Raw genomic sequence first — 18,865 nt, 5'->3', positions numbered from 1 at the left:
ATAAGCCTATAAATTTTACTCAGAATTATTTTGTCTTGATCGGTAAACATAAGAAAATTTCTCTTGTAGAAGCAAAAAAAAATTTAAAATTGTGTTAAAAAATTTGTATAGCATATTTTTCGATATTTTCTAACATAAAAAAAACAAGGGTTTCATTGCAAGTTGAAAACACACCTTAAACACACACCAACAATATGGCAATATCACTAAAGAAACTGGTTTTACCTGAAAACTGCCAAAACCAAAGCATTCAATTTCCAGAACCTTTTCAAAACTCGATCCATGTTTTGAGTTTTCCTTGATCCTTAGCAGTCTATAATTGTATACACAGGTCAATTTAAAATTAACTTTAACTTGGGAATCGTAAATGCAAATGGAATATTTTTACAAGAAAATGTAAATTTAAAAAATCAAAACAAAATGCAAATAACATTCTTGTAACTCACCTTAATTTGGATAGTGCTTTAATAAAATACCCTACATATTGTTTTCCACTAAAATCTTTTGTTATAAAGCCTTCTTCTGCTTTTCCTTTTATCCCATGCCTGTAAAAAATAGCAGAGGAAAAATAAAATTAATATTACACACAAAAGGACCGAAAATGTAGAGGTCATACTCTTACCTAATCATGTTGCCTTGCTCTTGCCATACTTGGTCTAGACATATATCTGGTGGTAGTGGCTCCAAATCATCTTCAATGACACTTTCATCACACGACATACGAAACATCATTGGTGATGACAAACGTGATTTCCGTGGTGCTGAAAAGTCCCCGTTTACAGTTGAATCATGAACTATAACAATATAAATTTATGAGTGAAAGATGACCACAGCTGCTTTTGTCTTTTGTTTTTTGCAAGAAATAAGAATGTTTAATTTAAGTGAAAGACTTACAACAGTACAATAGACCAATTTCCATATCCATTTCGTTCTGCGAAATATACATACTCAAAATGCAGAATAACATGAAAACGAGATTATTTATGAGCAAATTTTGGGATACTAGTTGTTTACAAGCAGTTTTGAAGAATGTATCAACAAAATGTTGACTTTTACAACTTTTAACTGCCAGTCTCGCATAATCGTAGTTAACACAGTTATAAAGAGTGTTTTGGTAGTGGTAGTGTGACAAAAAAAATTAAAATATTGCAGATTTTAAGGGCGTATCTTTTGGTATATGTTAGCTAGCTAGTTAGCTAAACCTCTAAAATCTCCTAGCCACGTTAAATCTAGCCTCATTTTTATTTACTGTTTCCAGGTAAATTTAGAACTAAAACTCAATATACAGTTTACTAACGCTCAATGGCACTTCACATTACTTCTGATCAGCTCAAAAAATTAAGATTAGCTTGCTAGTATAGCTAAACCGAAAAGTAGCCAGTAGTCCTGGAAAAACATATTGTAAATATCATTTTGAGCTCTCCATTCCCCTAAAATCAATATTGAATATGCTTGACTGATGCTAACTGAAGTATTCCATAAACCTAAAGAAAAATACATTGACTTGGGGGGAAAGGGGATGGCACAGTAAAGAGATTTCAAAGACTGGATTTTCTTATAGCGTTTTCACAAGTATTTTTTCTAGGTTTGTAGCTATAGCTTAGCTGCATGAGTTACCAACGAATCATTTTTCAATATTTGTTGCGTTAATTGATATTCAAAATTAATATTTTTGGTATTGGCTGTTGTGATTATGTAATTGTCACACTTCCTCTGTCACTACTCCCTCTCCTACTGACTGTCAAAAATCGTACAATGGTATCAAGCATTGTGATGGTTAACTTTAACACTTACAGTTTGTAAGTAATGTGAATTGATAGAGCGTAGAACTTATCATAAATCGCCATATGTAGAAAAAGTAGTCTTTTTTTTAAAATGGCACCTCATTTTTTTAATTATGAAAAAAAAAAGAAAAAAAAATAATACACTTTTTCTTATAAGAATTTGTGGAATTCAGCTGTAAACGTGCTTAATATTTATTAAAGTCAATATTCTTAAAAACCAGGTGCTTATGTATTTTGTTTTCTTGATTTTTTGAAATCTTGAAAATTAATCTTGCAGAATTATTCAAATTGCTTATTTTACAGAAAATAATCTTAATGAAATATTTCCAATGTGTCGATTTACGAAAATACAAAACCAAAAATATTGTTTTTAACGTTACAAAAAAATTTCACATTGTTTCCACTTATTAAAGTTAATTGTTTTCACTTATTAAAGTTCGACATGACAAGCATTTTGTGGATAAAATTTTAAAGAAATTTCTTTAATTCTAGGGAGTATGTCAGTAAATGTTTTGTGTTTTTTTAAGCAACAATTTTTTAATATGAAATTTTAGATCATTTTTTTAAACCAAATTCAATCTATGATAGAGGCTTAAAATTTAACACAAATAAGCAAGAACATTCCAAGTAAGGTGTAAAGTCCAACTTTTCCCACCAAGTCGAATTAGTATCCTAATTCTGAAATCACTATTTACCACCAAGAATAATAAACAAAAGCATTAGAACGGCCCAATGATACATGCCATTACCGCACTTTATTACCAAATGTTAATAACAATCTGTAGGACAAATTACAAATTAATTTTGCAAATATTGCATGTAAACAAATGATATCTGCACTACTTTGCTGCAAACTAAAATTTTGCTCATAACTAATCTCGTTTTCATGATATTCTTTATTTTGAGTATGCATATTTCGCGGAACCAAATGGATATAGAAATACGTCTATTTTTTTTTAATTGTCAAAATTAAGAAAATATACTATCTATGTTTTAGAGTTAAAAATCACAATATTTATCCCTGACAAAATTAAAATGCTAAATTTTATTTATCAAAGCACACTAAACTCAAACTTACAGGCTTGTTGAGGTGATCCTCTAAGAAAATGGTTTGGTACTGACGGTGAGTAGTGCTTCACCATAGGTGAATTACATTTTGCTGGAGAAACTCTATGCTTGTTGCCATAGTGAAGAGAAATTGGTGGACATGAATGACGCTTATTTGGTGCAGGTGATAATGACAATCTGGACTGATTGTTTATATCTGCCATATTTGTTGAATGATTACAAAATGCTAAAAATTCTGGCAGGCTGTCTTGATGGCTAAGCCCCTCCGGAAAATCCTAAATAAAAAGCTTTGTTTTTGAGAATTAAAATACAATCAAAATTGTGGTTTATAATTTCCTGCTTACTAGTTGTTTAACTATTTGCAGAGAATTTTGTACTTTTTTACTTAAGCATTTCTTTTTTTCATAGCAGCTGTTAGATCAGAGCTGTTCTTTCAACGTATTTATCCAATAACATGAATTCTTATACTAATATGCCTGCCATCTTGTACTTACTGTAAACAATTTAGCAGAGAAGAAACTGAGAATGTTGGTGTACACAAAATGAAAAAAGATCTTTCTGACTTGTGCTTATAAAAAATAATTGAGATTTGGGCGGGTCTTGGTAGTTTTGATAAGTATAAGTTTGAGGTTCTTTTGATTCTTTTTAAAGGCTTAGATTAATCCTTGCGCAAGTCAAATTGAAGGCTTAGATAAGATTTGCACCCCTGGTAGATCTACCATATACCTATCTAAACTTGATTATTTTGAAATAGGGTCAACATAGTAGTTCGTATGATTGTTTAGAAAAACAATTTTCAATTCTTCATCCTATAAAATCATTCAGTGTGTTAAGCATGCATTAAAATTTTTCTATTCAAAATAACAAGGCTAAGTTCAGTTAATCTAACATCGAATAAAAAAAAGTGCACATATTTAAAAATACTTTAATTTTTTTTTACAATAAAGTTTTTTTATTGTTAAAAAGTAAATAATTACATACTTGTTCCAATGCTTTTCTCGCTTTCCATAGAGAGTGCAATCCCAACACAGAGTCATACGTTAGAATAAGGCAAGTGTCAGGCTCCGTAAATACAATATGTTGAGTTGTATCTGTGAAATACATTGGCTTCCGACTGTCTGCAAATAAAATACCAAATTAATGCACCAATATATTAGTTGTTTTTTACAATTTTTTATTTTATTGTAACTTCTATTGTGTAGAGTTTGAAGGGATGATTAAGAAAATTAGTTGAATTTTGGTGTTTAAGGTGGTGCCTAGTTAACCACACAGGAATTGACTTATTTCCACCTTTATAAACTTTTAAAAGTGACTTCAGCAAAATGAAAACGCAAATTGATAAACTCAAATCAATCCACAGCCGAGCCTTTATGATCAGTGGTTGAGTCAAGGTCCCGCTAAAAATTCTTGAATCTTGTATGAAATGAACAACTGCTTTTTTGTGAAATGTGTCGACAGAAAGTTGTGTGAAAATTGATGAGTTATAAAAGAACACGCAAAAATGTGTTACTTAAACTGCCACGTGTAAAGCTTGAATATGACAGGAAAGCTTTTTATTTCTATGGTGCAAAAACATTCAATGAACTACCAAATGATTTAAGAAAGATTGAGGACATTTTTTTAGTTTTTCTCTTTCTTTTTCTTTTATTTTTAGTAGCTGTAATAAATAAACAAATTTTATCTTCCTTCTTCTATTTTCCGTTAGATACTTTTCATTTCTTTATTTCGTATAATTTTTATTATTGTAAATAAAACAGGACACACATTTATAGCAGTACTTAGCTTACTGAAGTTAACTTTTTTTTAACCAGTATAAAAATAATAAATAATAAGTAAAGGAAAAAGAACACATCCACATTGTCAGTTACAGACACATGCATATTACGAAGATTTAAAGCTTTATCATAAACATTGCTGTTACATGGTCAACATCTTCCTAAGTCTTACTTATGAAAACTAATTAATGCTATTATTAAATTAGTTTTCATCCAAGATACACTATTTTGCAAGATGCATCCATCTAGAATCGTGGTTAAACTTACCTTGGTAACGATACACAATTGGCTTGAAATCTTCCAAAGGATGCGTTAGACTAAATAATGTTGGCATTGATCTAAGAACAAAGCAAAATGATCAAACATCAAACCCATTATAACACTGTGTCAAGTTACAATTACACATAAATAAGAAAAATAGAAAATTGAAATGTCTTCACCTAAATATATTTTGCAACAAAACAGCATGTTTAATAAATATTAATTGCTTACTTCTTTTCAAGTTCTAACTCAAGTGAAGTTTCTCTTTCAACACAGACGCCATTATGCAAGGCCCATATTCTTTTCACCTACACAATTAAGCATGAAATAAGATTTTTTTTTAAGAAGAAGAAACACTATAAGGTGCACAAGACCTCTGCTGTAATAATACAGACTTGGTGACAAGAAAACATGAAATTAGGCTGTTTGTTACAAAAGTTGTTGTATAACCAAGATTAACCCATACTTAAACGTAAAAGCTATTACAGTGGTGCGTAAAAAAGCTGGGAATAAGAAAATGATTAACATTAAAAAAGAGGAGGGGGGGGGGGGGGGGAGAAAGGGGAAATATCAGCTGAAATTTATGTGACATCTTTCAAAGTGCTGTGATATTACTTCTCACACTGGAGCACATACACACCGTGAGGGTAAAAAGCAGGCTTATACATAAAAAATTGCATGGTACAGAGTGTACTGTGACATATCTTCTGTTTTCTTATCTTTGTGCTATCATTTTCCGAGCCTTTAGGCAAAAAAAATGAACACAAAAAATTAGAACAAGTAAAATATGTGCTATATTGAACAACATATTATTGTATTGGTAGATATAAGCTTCGTACATTTAAAAACACGATTTGAATGAGATTACTGTGGTACAATTTTTAATAAAAGAAATTATTCTTTGCTTCCTTCTAGTGCACTAAAATTGTGCTTTTGCTTTGGGATCAAATATATTAGAAAAGTACTCTTATGTGTATAGAGCTAAAAAGAATTACAGAATGATAAAAATGTATCATTCTTCCAGCAATGTTCTTTATCATAAACCTGCCTGAGGTACAAAAAATGTACTCCTAATGTGTACGTCAAAATATTTTTTTACAGGAACAAGATGTTATTCCTAGGGTGTTTCAATTTTGAAATTTTTTTGCTGGCAAACCCACCCTGCTTAAGAGGTATTTTCACAAACAACTCATCATTTTGGTCTGATTAGGTGTAACAATATAACAAACCTTGAAAGGGAGAGGTGCAATAAATAACTCTCCAGCTTCTGTAAACACATTCAAACATTCTTTCTCCATAATGCACAAACATCTACATGGTTCTAAATTAAAAATTGTAACAATACAAAATCGGCAAGAATGTACTCTTTAAAGCCTAAATTTTTTTTGATGTTTGCAATTAGACCATAAAAAAATATTAAGGCATTTTTTGTTTGCAATAGGCCCTAAAAAATTACTGTATTAATGATCAACTACATATTTTTTGCATATACAGGAAAAAACTGTCCATCAGGGTGTTAGCTGGCGTAAATTAAGGTCAGTAAACAGCCTCTTCCCAATGGAATGTAGCTTAATTTTTTCCAATGAAAGATTTTAAAAAAGTTACAATGTTCTTGAAGAGCATGTATAATTTACTATTTATAAGTTACTAAATACCAGGAAATACTAAAACTACACTATTCACTCTTATTGACTAGATACTTTACAAGATTTCTATCAATATTTTTGAAATTTTTAGTTTCATGAAGCTTGTAAACTTTTCAGGCTTGTTGCTGTCTGCCTACTTTGCTGTGTCTTGATTATTTTAGCGATCCTTACCACTTTTCCAGTAACTGAAAAAGTTCAGCTCAGATTCACGCTATTCAAAATCAACAAACCAGGGGCCCTGTAATTATTACGTAACTTATATTATTACGCAACTTTGAAATCAACAATTCGAATGTTTTTTGTTCTAATTTAAAAGAACACCTTCTATTTGAAATGTGAAATGTACGAGTGCGACTTGTTGATGTAGCGAAAGTGTTTTAGAAGAAAATGTGCTGTTTTCTGGTATCTGAGAACATGGAATTTCAAAATTTTCCCTATAGACACCACTATGGGGCGTCCTCCGAGAGACCATCATCGAAATTCCCAATAGCGGTCTAATGGCCTTAATTGAGAATTTCTAGCTAATACACTGTCCATGTTTGTTATAAGAAAGTATGTCATGGTTGTACATGTGCATTTTATAATTTTAGCTAACATATGCAAACACTATACATTTTGCACATACAACTGACCACGGTGTTAGGCAAAGAAGTTATAGATCATTTCAAATTATTTTTAACTTTGGTATGAACATAAGGCTACAAAGTAACTTAACAAAATTCAATAATCTCTTGAAATCGCTTTCTGTCAGTTTTATAACAAAATATGGTGGTACTTTAGACATTTCATAGCTAGAATTTTTGATAGTTTTACGAAACATCATACCTCACGACAATAAGGTGTATGAAGGCATAGGAAAAATACAATTTTTTAGCTCCTGTACAAGCTAGGCATTTTCTGGAAATGCAAACATTCACTTTAAATAAAACAAAAATAGGGTCAAATATTACAATTGAGAAAACTTGTTGACATTCTCAAAACTTGATAATTTTTTTATTTTTTCTGAAACATTCATGTGTAAGCTTTCGATATACCTGTTCTATCACAGCTAAGCTAACATTTCAAAACACACAACGCTTACTGGAGTTCTTTTCTTTGAGATGAAAGTATGTGTAAAATACTTCTCTGATGTCTGTATCAACAGTGTAGCATTTTTTTAAAAAACAATTTTTCGCACAAGCATCAAAGGAACTGATAACCACAGTGCAGCCTCTCCAATATATCTGCAGAAGAAAAGTTTACAAGATAGAAGGTTGTTCCCTTGCTAACAGGGAGCATGCTTAAAGAGTGAAGTTTAGAGAAAAAAAATCAAAATGAGAGTACTGGCGTTAATTTACCTCCTCCTCCTCTTCAACTTCATCATTTCTTTCATCAACTGATATAAACCATTTTTCATTCTAAGACCAATAAACAAGTTTTTTGTTATAGCACACACTTCTTTATTATATTTTAGAAGTATTACCTACTGAAAGACAATACCTTATTCCAGAAGATTAACATTTGAATTAATTAATGTGGTTTACAATTAATTGTGTGGTTGTTAATTTCTTACTGGCATTAATTTAAACAACAATAGTTTGAGAGTAATAAAATCTGCATTAATTTTAAGAAATACAAACATCATTGAAGAGGGCAATCGAAGAGGGCTGGAATAATACCAATACTTAATCCTATGTTCGATGCTCGTATCAGACTATGCTGGTTGACAAAGTCACACAGGAAATGCTTTTTTGATTATCATATTGTTTTTAATCGTAGAATTCAAATATAAAGTTAAATTATATAGTAAAAATATGCTTTTCCAATGTTTTCCTATACATTTACATGTTAACATATTTTTTGTTTCACGAATATTAAAAATTCTGATCATGAGGCTAAACGTGCTTAGCAATTTTTTTAATCCTGTTAAGTCGTCATATACATAAACGCTGTACTTGATGAAAACCACTTGCAGGTACTATTATTTCTATGAGATTGCCACCACTAGAACTATTGACATTATGCAATTATATTATAACATCTATAAAATACAAGATGTATTACTTTAGTCAGTGAAGTATCTTTGGAATCTGGATGTAAGGCAAGGATCTGTCGACCAAAAGGTGGAGAAGTTTGTATTGTTTTTAATTTTATCATTTTGTTAATCTAAATCATATCAAAAGAGTTGCATAATAAACATACCCAATCTACATACATAAAATCGAGTTTCGTAACATGCATATCTACACACTTAAATTGAACTGAAAGCCTGTTGGCACCTAAAAAAATATTTTTTGCTTCTGTTTTGCTAATACTTAGGGGTTATAGCATGAAATAAACCTGAACATGTGAATAAAAAACCAGCAATGTTAAAAAAAATAGTAGAAAATATTAAACTTTTTTGACTAATTTTTCTGATTAATTCTGGAAGTGTAAAACAATTGTTTATACTCTATAACATTTTTGTTGGCATATTTACAGATTTCATAATGAAAAATACAGTACAGAATAGGCACATGCACAAGTATTATACCCCTTTCGAAGAGGGGTATTTTGGAAGACTCCCCCTTTAAAATTAAATTCCTAAGGAAAAACATGTTTAAACATACATGGTGCTTAATCTTTTATTGACAGTATTTAACCTTTCCAAGTAATGCTGAAATTTGAAAAAATAACATTAAAAAAACAAACAGAAAAACAACTTGTTTTTACTCTTTATAAAACACTACCATGAGAATGAAAGAAATAAAGCAACGCAAAAACTAGAACCTGGGGGACATAATATATTACAAAAAATGGTGCAATTTCAGACATCGAAACCACAAACGATTAAGAATGTTGTTTTTCTAAAGTAACAAAGAATCCAAACCTGTCAAAGTTCACATCGGACTTAGGATAATGTCTTTTAAGCTATGAGGGTACTGTGTTCTTCTTTTGTGCCCTCTGCAGTGGGTACATTAAATACCAAAATAACACAACAAATAACACTTGAACAATTATTTACAGAATACAACTGAAAAGGTTTATGCTAAAGTTTTTACTAAAAAATTTATAATGTAAGATTTACATAAGAAAATAAACTACTTAGAAGGGAAAACCTTTTAGTAAAAAAAAGATCATAAGTTTTATTGCTTTAATATACAGTGCAATGGCAAGTTCTAACTAAAACAAAAATATATATTTATAAGTAACAACAAAAAAAATAAAAAGATTTTGCTTTTAGGCATGAGCAAACAATGCAATTAAAATAGTATTAAGCGTTTGTTTGCAAGCTGGGAATTTCTACTGCTTTTACACCAACTTCATCAACAATGTAGTAACATTTCGAACAAGGAAGATGAGATGAGAATAATATGGATAAACATCTAACAATTGGATCAAGTTTCAACTGAAAAGAGAGACATAAATCAGTTTAAAAAAGTATAATAAAAAATGTAAAGCTGTGAAAGCCTAAATACACTTCACACTGGTTTTCCGGATAGTTAAAATTTGCATTGATTATTTTTTCAGTTTTCTTCAGATATTTAAATAAAAAATTCAGTTCTTTGCTAACAGTCATACAAATCTAAACGTAAAATTTTCTAACATACCTTTTGATCAGGATGGAACATTGATAGTGTAAAGTGTGTTCGAGACAGTAAAATCCTTGTGTTCACATGATATGACCAGGTAAGGCCAAGAGCAGGCATTACTTTCTGTAAACTATAACAAATCAATAAATATATACTGAATCCATTTTATTATCACGCATTAAACATTAACACCTAATTATTTGTTGTAAGTGATTCCCAGGTTACGAAAAATACAAAACAGTTGGAAAGATTCCAGTTCATTCTAACGCAAGGATAAGGCAAAGAATTCAATATTTTGTTGCAAACTTACGATAAAAGTGAGATAGACATTTGTTGACATGACATGACACTTATTTCTTAGTTTGAGCTGAATGTATTATTATATTACGTAAACATGAAGGACTGATGATTTGATCTTGAGAACGTTTTGTGTCAATATTGGCTGCATACTTTTACAAACAAAGTTATTTCTCAACTAGGCAAACATAGAGAATCGAACCTATGGCTGTTGACGTTGCTTTGGTTAAAAACATCCATGACCTAACCGAAACAAAAACAAGAATGCTTTAATAGATTTGTAATTCAACTTAAGCAGAACAAATAGACAATCATGAGGATTACCTGGTTCACACAAACAATACAGATTTGAAACTGATGCGTATATTTGTGCAAAACTGATCCAATCTTGGCAAGAACCTTTGCACGTTCAGCCATCTGAGAGACATTAAATTCAACACGAAAAAGAGCTGCAATGGAATCAATCACGATTAGCTTTATACTCTTTGAAGATAATATGACTGGGAGTTGAACATCCAATATACCCCTAAGAGCATCCTAAAAAATTTTTAAACACAGATATCCTAAAAATTGTTTTTTTTAGCACAGCTTAAAATGGTACTTTTATTAGTTGAGAGAACACTTTTGACATCTTAAATGCTGATGAATATAGTAATATCAAAAAAAATAAGTTCAAAACTACTATTTAGAGCAGTAAAACTCACCAAATCAGCTGCATGCTCAATGAAAATGTTATCAGTAATTTCAGATAGGTTTGTAAGGTTCATCTCATCTTTATTCTTTTGGTAAAAACAAGAAGCCATTTGTTGCAGACGTTTGTGAGGAAAAACATCTTCTGTGCATATGTATAGAGAGCCTGTTTGAAATGACAATAATAAAGAAAATTGCAACTAAATGTTTGGCTTTAGTTCTAATTCCAACGCAGTATATGAATTTATAAGCTCTTACAATTTGTGTTAAACTAGATACTAGGTACTATCGTCAATGACGTACAATGCTTACTTTTCCGTTCAACATTTAAGCATAATTGCATACAAAACTGTGTCTTTCCACTTCCACTTTCACCACATATTTCAGTCACCCCTGGGTAGAGCAAACCTCCATTTAAAAATTTATCAATGCTTGGGCAACCAGTTGATAATTTAAAGTGCTACAAAATAAAAATATGTGCATTAGCAAAAAAATTAAGTGTTTCAAAACATAAAAATCATGTTGCATTTTTAATAATAATTTTAAACAAAAAAAAATACTTTCTAGAAAATAAAAGAAATGTTTTGTCAATTTTAACGGGGTTTAGATTGGTAGCAATTCGCAATTTGCGAACAGAAATGCTGTCTTTGTGAATTATTCTATGAAGGAAATGTTAAAATTGACATAATTTCATTTCTTAATCATGCATTTGTATCAAGCGTTTGTTTCACCTATTTCTATAATAGTTTCTGAAATACCATAGCCACTATCAAGGATCAAGGCCTACAGTGCTCCAAAAGCACTTGCAAAAAGGTTTTCTTTTCTACAGTCAGCAATTTTTTTGCGAACTGACTTTTTATTTCTACTTTTTTAATTGTATCTAAATTCTAAATTTTAACATGATGTTGTGAGAATCTTAGAGGGTGTTGGTGCTATGAAGCTCATGAAAAAAATAAAAAGTCAAAATTAGCTGGAACGCTGAAAAGAATGAAATCAATATCAACAACAAAAAATAATAATACCAAAAATAAGTGCATCTAGATATTTTGAATGTCTGAAAATTCTGTTTGCATTTTTTCAACAATCCAACATCAATAAGATGCATGTGGCTAACTAGAAGATTAAGTTTTATACCTTTATTTTACCTGCTATTTTGTAAAATAAATTTGCTTATGTGGGATGAGGATAATTTATTTGTAACTTCGATGTCTTTAGATAACACATCAGCTTAATAACTTTGAAAAATTCATAGAAAATTCCTCCTCTGTGAAACACTTAGTATTTTTGCACAATACATTGGAAAATCTATATGATAATACAAAGCTTCTGTCTGTAACTTTTGGAAAGTGGATAAAATTTCTTTGATAAAGTCTATAAAACATCGCCTATAAATTTGTTCTGTAAATTAGCAAACTTTGACATTAGAGCAATATTGACGTCAAAGGAAGGTATATTAAGATTAGTGAAGCCATTGCATTGCACTTTCAAATTTAAGGCTAAATAACTTGGAAACGGGTGAAATAACTGACGTCATCTCCTGCGTGGGTAACTAGGGACCACCTGTGACCAATTTGGGTAACTTTCCCAAACCTGTGTCCCCGAATCCATTTCGAAATGGACGGGTTGATGACGTCATAAAAAAACCTTCAAACCTTAATATCTTTGAAACCGTTTGTCAAAGAAACATGATCCTATATATTTTCTTAATCAGCGTTTTAAGATCTATATAATAAGGTAACGGGTATACAAATTTCTTAGAATAATTTTTTTGCATATTTGTTCGTTTTTGCTGACGTCAACAAAATGTTTAAACTCTTATATCTTCTTAGGTGTTTGTCCAAAACAAATGATTCTATACATTATTATAATCAGCTATTCAAGCTCTACACAATAGAGGAAACAAGTAAACAAACTTCCAGGAAAAATATTTTATCTCTTGACAGGTCCTTATCGAAATTTAAATAACGGTTATTTTTTATTGTTATCCTGTCTAAGTGGATTTTTCCACGGGCTTTATAACTAGTAATTAATAAAAAAACACAAAAATAATCTTTTTACTTCAAACATGTTCGACATTAGATCCTCTTCCTATTGCCTAATACTAGCACCCATTTTTCTAATTACTACAACACAACAGCTTTGCAAATTGTCTTTTTAAAAAAAATGAATAGTAAGTACAGCTGAACCTTACTGATGATAAAATTTTAAAAAACGTTTTGCATTTGTTGCTGCAAAAAATATATATTCTAGTAAAATCTGGGAAATCTAAACAAATGTTTACTACTGACCTGCAAACTGTTTGTTGTTCCAGTCTTTTTTAACACGTCTAATAAACGTTTCGGGGTTGGATCAAACGTAGCTTTTGCAGCTGTTAATATTACCTCATTTATGTCAGCGCTTCCCAAACCAGTCTTTTTGCTCAGCTCTAATTTTGAAAATGAAAACAACTTTTTCACAGTATGGATGTTAGCTAAAACAACAAACAAACAATATTAGAGTAATTCTGAAAAACAACCGGTGAAATTGACAAAATCATTCTCATATTAAATAAAAAACACATCCTACAGTCTTTCCTACAAAGTTAATCATGGGTAAATAAGTACCCTAAGCATCACAGGTTGACAGAGACTATCAATTTGATAAATCGATAATTGATAAATCACTAAGTTTATATTATGGTAAAAGGTGTAATTGTAAAATTTTGTTGCAGATAACTGTATATTAGGTCTCCCATTTTGTTAACTTTTTGTCTTCTAAAATATTTTATTTTTGTAACATTTCTTTTTTATATGTTTTTACATGTTAAGATAAGTCTTTATCATCCCAAACAAACCAATTTTAGGATTTTGGCTACAAACGTAGATTATGAGGGAGTATCTAAACGCCAGCCAGCTAGCTGATTTTACTCAGCTTGAATTGAGGTTGTATTATCTAGTTATTATTATTTGTCTGATGAAGGAAAAAATCATTAACAGTTTAATGGAAATAATAAAAAAACTTGTTTACTTTTATTTTTTCAATTCAAAGAAGAGAGAGGGCTAAAACATAAAAATCGCTTTTCTCAGACAAATTTGTCAGAAATCTGTCACATTCTTGACACAAATCATCAACATATTTAGTTATTATAAGAGATAAGAGTACTAAAAGATTTTATAAGATAATTTAAGATCCTCGTAGTAAGATGATCCAATATTTTCTAGGATCTGACGAAAATCTTACATGGATTTTTAGATTTCTAGAATGGTATTGCAAAAATCTTGGAAGTTTATTAACATTTTTGACATATAATTCTACTAGAAATATTGAGGCTACACGAAGGGCATTTAATGATAATAAGTTTATTTGGAGAGGAGAGGATAAGCAAACACATACCTTTTTTCAATGCAGTGCACACTCTTGGTCTTATGTCTAGGTTTTGAACAGATACGGACATTGATTTTATTTATACTGATTAAATATTGAGAATTCTAAATTGCAATTATTTAAAGATATAAGAATTGCTTTTTTCACAAACAAACGTCACTGCTTACTGCATGATCTTAAACATTAACGGTCAATGTTTAGACATACTCTCATTGCATTTCAAAAAACTATTATATATCTCACAGAAGTAAGAATATAGGCTAAAATTTGCACTCACTATCCCCCACAAACTCTATTAAGACAAGGTGAAGTTTGGCCCCACAACTAGCTACAGTACAGTCTGAATGTAATCTACCGCAGACGCGAAACTCATGTGAATAGTTACACAGAACAATAACGTTGCGATAGCTTTTGTTTTTTTTTAAGAAAATAATTGCCTCGCTGATAAACAATGACCCCACGCGATTGATTGTTTAATCACAATAGGTTGCAAGATCAATTTTAGCAATCTATTTTGCGCGAACTCTTTTGAAATTTTTAATTGCATTAATTAAGTGTTTTTTTAAATCACATTTTAAAAGTTTATAAACGAAAAGCGGCAATAGAAATGTATTTTTTGGTCGCATTTTAAAAGTTTATAAACGAAAAGCGGCGATAGAAATGTTTTTTAGATCATATTTTAAAAGCTTAAAAACGTAAAGCGACAATAGAAATGTTTTTTTTAGATCGCTTTTTAAAAGTTTAAAATCGAACAGCGGCGATAGAAATGTTTTTTTAAATCGCATTTTAAAAGTTTATAACTGAAAAGCAGTGATAGAAATGTTTCTTTAATCGCATTTTAAAAGTTTAAAAACGAAAAGCGGCATTTAATAGTTGTGAACAATGCTTCTCGTATGTTTCTTAGATTAAACGCGCTGGAATCTTTTTAAGTAATTAAATCAACAATACATTCTCGCGAAATGTATTATAAAACTTCGCGAAAGATTTTTATTATTTAATTACTTAAAGGAATAGCTTATCAAAACATTTACACAATGCATCTCGCTATTAGAAGAAATATAATTGCTCTAATATTTCTTCGCGAGTGCATTGTTTTTTAACACGCAAATATAAACTCGCAAAACGCTCAAGGGAATTAATTATAACAAAAGACAAACGACTGCCGTCCTCCACGCAAAGGTGTGATATTAGCGTGTACGTGGTAGATTACATTCAGACTGTACTGTAGGTTCATGCAATTTAAGCTTTTTAAAGTTTACTAGTCCATGTTTACAGCAAAATTAGGACTTAGAATTTTTAGATCATTTAATAAGATCCAAACTTTCAAATGTGCTACTTGCTGCTGACGCGAGCATGGACATTAATCTCAAATTGTTGGGCCTTGGTGAGCCCTAATAACATGGATTATTCTGTAAGATGTGTTGAAAAGGCATGCTAGCACAATTTAAATGCTGCTTACCTAACCTATATGCCCCCAGTATTAATTTCGTGAAAAAGCCCTAAAAAGTGGCATTGCCTCAATATTTTGATGACGCTAGAAAATCTTAGCATATTCACAACAACTCCCTTATATTTAATATTCCTTTTAATATTATGGATACAGTAAACCTGAATCATCTTGTAAAATATCATTTACTTTTTGATACAAATTAAAACAATTTTCATTGTATGGAAAGCTTTTTTTATAATCATTTCATAAATATTACTGTGGAAAGTTTATCATTTCTTGAAGAAATTTTCAAGAAATGATAAACTTTCCACAGTAATATGAATACTGAACAGACAAACCGAAATAATATCTTCAGTAACATTTTATAAATGTTAACACTTTTGTTTTATAAGAAACACGCTTATAAGAAACCTGAGGCTCAAAATTTGAAAATATTAGGAAACTTGGCTTAACTCAATCTTTTAAGCTTCTCCAGACCATAAACTATTACAGAAAATATTACAGTAAATTAGGGAATGGGTTACAGGGGGTTAATGACATACTAACTTAAGAAACTTTTAGCCTCAAAATCAGGAAAAAATAAGAAACTTGAGCCTCAGTAGCCAAAACTGGTTTCTTATAAAAAAAGTGTGTATATCACAAATCAAATTCACGAAACAATATTATAAAAGACTAAGAAGCGCATAAAACGATTTTGATAAAATTTTTGAAACAATTTTGAAATAATTTTAAAAACATTTATATATGTACATGTACACATATACGTATAAAATAATGATCTTATTTTTTATAAAAATTAAGAAAATAAAAAATGAAAAAAATAAAACAGTTTAAAACCACTTTAAAACAGTTCTGAAAAGATTTGATACAATGTAAGGTGTTGTGAGTATTATTAAAACAAAATTTGAAACAATGTCGAACCAATAGAAACCAATTAAAGTTGTTAAACCGAAATAAATATTTCAAGAAACTGTCACATTTTTTCTAAGATGATGCAAAAATGTCTAGAATGAAAAAAACATGTTCCTTTGAAGCTTAATACTACCGTAATTCATTCTGAATGACGAGAACACACCCCTACGAAACTAAATAAAGAGAAAATGACCCCAAAATAATAGATTAAAAAAACTGTTTTTATTATATAAATATAAAGTTATAAACTACTATTAAAACACTCAGTAAGTCCGGCTTTCACTTTTTTACAACGAATAAGCAGAATATAAGTAAACAAGAACAACAATCTACAGAAGAATCTTTTCTGATGTTTTTAATAATTCTATTATCCATTTTTATCTTAGCAATCACAGTATTTATAATAAAATGAGTGGCAGTTATGAGGAGGACATATAGCTACATATGGGCTTTATTAAACTTAGATTTTTGGGTTTTATTGATATTTTAGGAGGCCACTTGTTCTAGCTAGTGGTAACTTAACATTTCCTTACTTCCTGCAATTTAAACTCAACCAATAAGAAGTCATGTGTGCATAGTACCAGTTTTACTACAAAAGTGACTATTATATACAGACTACAAACATACAAATGAAAATAAACGGTCTCTTACAAGCTTGAATAAATAAATAAAACAAAGGCTCATAAAACAAAGTAAAGACTATATAATACATAAAACATCTATGTTATATAGTAAGAGTATAATCTGCTGAATGATAAAAGAAAACAACACTGAGGACTGTATCGAAGACTAAACCAAAAACTGCATAAAAAAGAACAAAAACGATTCAATAGCATAAGTCTAGGCAATAGTTAAAGTGCCAGTGAATAGGTGTGGAAAAAAGGAAAAAAAATAAGCTAAATGTGATGCAATAACCTGTTCGGCGGATACGCGCTGCGCAAGGGGTAGTAGGTAATGATACATGACATCCGACTTTTAATATCCCAAAAGTGAGATGACATCTAAAGAAACTCCCACTTCTAATGCAAAAGTAGCACCACCACACCAAAATGAGTGGGTCCCATTCTCAGAAGCAGGAACGGCTAACTCTAAAAATATCTGCCTCACACAAGACAAATGACTTATACGTAAAAAAGCAGAGCTTAGGGGTAGAGTAGCTTAGGGGTAGGGGTTGTGCTCTCCAGCAAAATGCATGACTATTAGGTAAGGCTGCTGTGGTAAAAAAAATGCATGTTGGACAGCTCTAACAGGACATTATGAGAAGCCTTGGATAGCCATCAATAGAACAGGAAGTGTAAGCTGACCAAGTTGAATGGTTTTGGTCCATCGAACCAGTAATGTAATACCTGTACTACAAAACACAAAGTCCGATCTAGTAAATTGTCGCTTAGGAGAAAACGAGGCATCAGAATGAGGAAGTAAATGTGCCTAACAACCCAAAAAAGGCCATAACGCAAATAACCCAAAATGAACCGTGGCGATTGAAATTTATATTATGACAGGACCGCATAAAAATAAGCAAATCAAGCAAAATAGGCAACTTGGGTTGTGGAGGTATACCAAGTGTATGCCAGATCCTTGAGGACTGTTGATAAAACCCAGTTGTAGGAAAATGGATTTGAAAAAATCAATAAACTTGAGCTACTAACAGACAGATTGTGATAACAAGAAACTGGCAAGATAGGCTGCATATAAACACAAAAAACTATTGGAGACGGGTACTAGTGACATTGACATGAAATCGGTGGCATAATGTGTACAATAACTACTTTTTGTGGATATAGCATAGGTATAGGCAGGTTGGGTAAAAGCTGCACACTAATATTGGGTGGGTCAACTTGTTCACCCCTTAAGGGAAAGGAAAATTAAAATAAACATTTTGAACCATCAAAATATGAAAATAAAAATTTTGATGTTTAAAGGTATAGCTTTTAGCACAGAGAATTGTATTTTACGCAATTTTGTAGTTGCTGCTAAAAACTGTGCATTGAAAACAAACAAAAGAAACTCTTTTCCAGGTTCATCAATCATGCGTGTAAGAATCATGCTAAAGAGATTTTTTGTGTGC

At 30.7% G+C, this 18,865-nt stretch overlaps 2 protein-coding genes across 4 annotated transcripts in view; both read right to left on the bottom strand.

Moving 5' to 3' along the window:
• The window catches only part of LOC130657524 (anaphase-promoting complex subunit 1-like), a 33,368-nt gene extending 24,664 nt beyond the window's left edge, over nt 1-8,704 (bottom strand). For both annotated transcript variants that reach the window (XM_057460511.1, XM_057460512.1), the window contains exons 1-11: nt 8,578-8,704; nt 7,872-7,931; nt 7,616-7,757; nt 6,118-6,209; nt 5,120-5,196; nt 4,895-4,965; nt 3,834-3,970; nt 2,863-3,127; nt 623-794; nt 447-545; nt 226-313 (exon numbers count right to left, since the gene is read on the bottom strand). In XM_057460511.1, coding sequence (XP_057316494.1) covers nt 226-313; nt 447-545; nt 623-794; nt 2,863-3,127; nt 3,834-3,970; nt 4,895-4,965; nt 5,120-5,196; nt 6,118-6,209; nt 7,616-7,757; nt 7,872-7,931; nt 8,578-8,670 — 1,296 coding nt within the window. In that variant the 5' untranslated portion in view covers nt 8,671-8,704. The remainder of the gene's footprint in view (nt 1-225; nt 314-446; nt 546-622; nt 795-2,862; nt 3,128-3,833; nt 3,971-4,894; nt 4,966-5,119; nt 5,197-6,117; nt 6,210-7,615; nt 7,758-7,871; nt 7,932-8,577) is intronic.
• A 134-nt stretch (nt 8,705-8,838) lies between these two features.
• On the bottom strand, nt 8,839-14,563 carry LOC130657526 (DNA repair protein XRCC3-like). 2 transcript variants are annotated; one of them, XM_057460514.1, is made up of 8 exons: nt 14,445-14,563; nt 13,361-13,542; nt 11,376-11,532; nt 11,087-11,238; nt 10,707-10,919; nt 10,585-10,625; nt 10,104-10,215; nt 8,839-9,901 (listed from the first exon to the last, which is right to left on the bottom strand). In XM_057460514.1, the coding sequence occupies exons 1-8, from the start codon at nt 14,503-14,505 to the stop codon at nt 9,767-9,769; spliced, it is 1,053 nt and encodes a 350-aa protein (XP_057316497.1). In that variant the 5' UTR covers nt 14,506-14,563; the 3' UTR covers nt 8,839-9,766. The 2 variants fall into 2 exon arrangements, with proteins under 2 accessions (XP_057316497.1, XP_057316498.1); XM_057460515.1 differs by having other exon boundaries at nt 8,858-9,901; nt 11,385-11,532.
• Nucleotides 14,564-18,865: the final 4,302 nt, after the last annotated feature.

Source organism: Hydractinia symbiolongicarpus, chromosome 9 (assembly GCF_029227915.1).
Source record: "Hydractinia symbiolongicarpus strain clone_291-10 chromosome 9, HSymV2.1, whole genome shotgun sequence".
Classification (NCBI taxonomy): Eukaryota; Metazoa; Cnidaria; class Hydrozoa; order Anthoathecata; family Hydractiniidae; genus Hydractinia; species Hydractinia symbiolongicarpus.
This window is presented reverse-complemented; position numbering and strand designations above follow the sequence as displayed.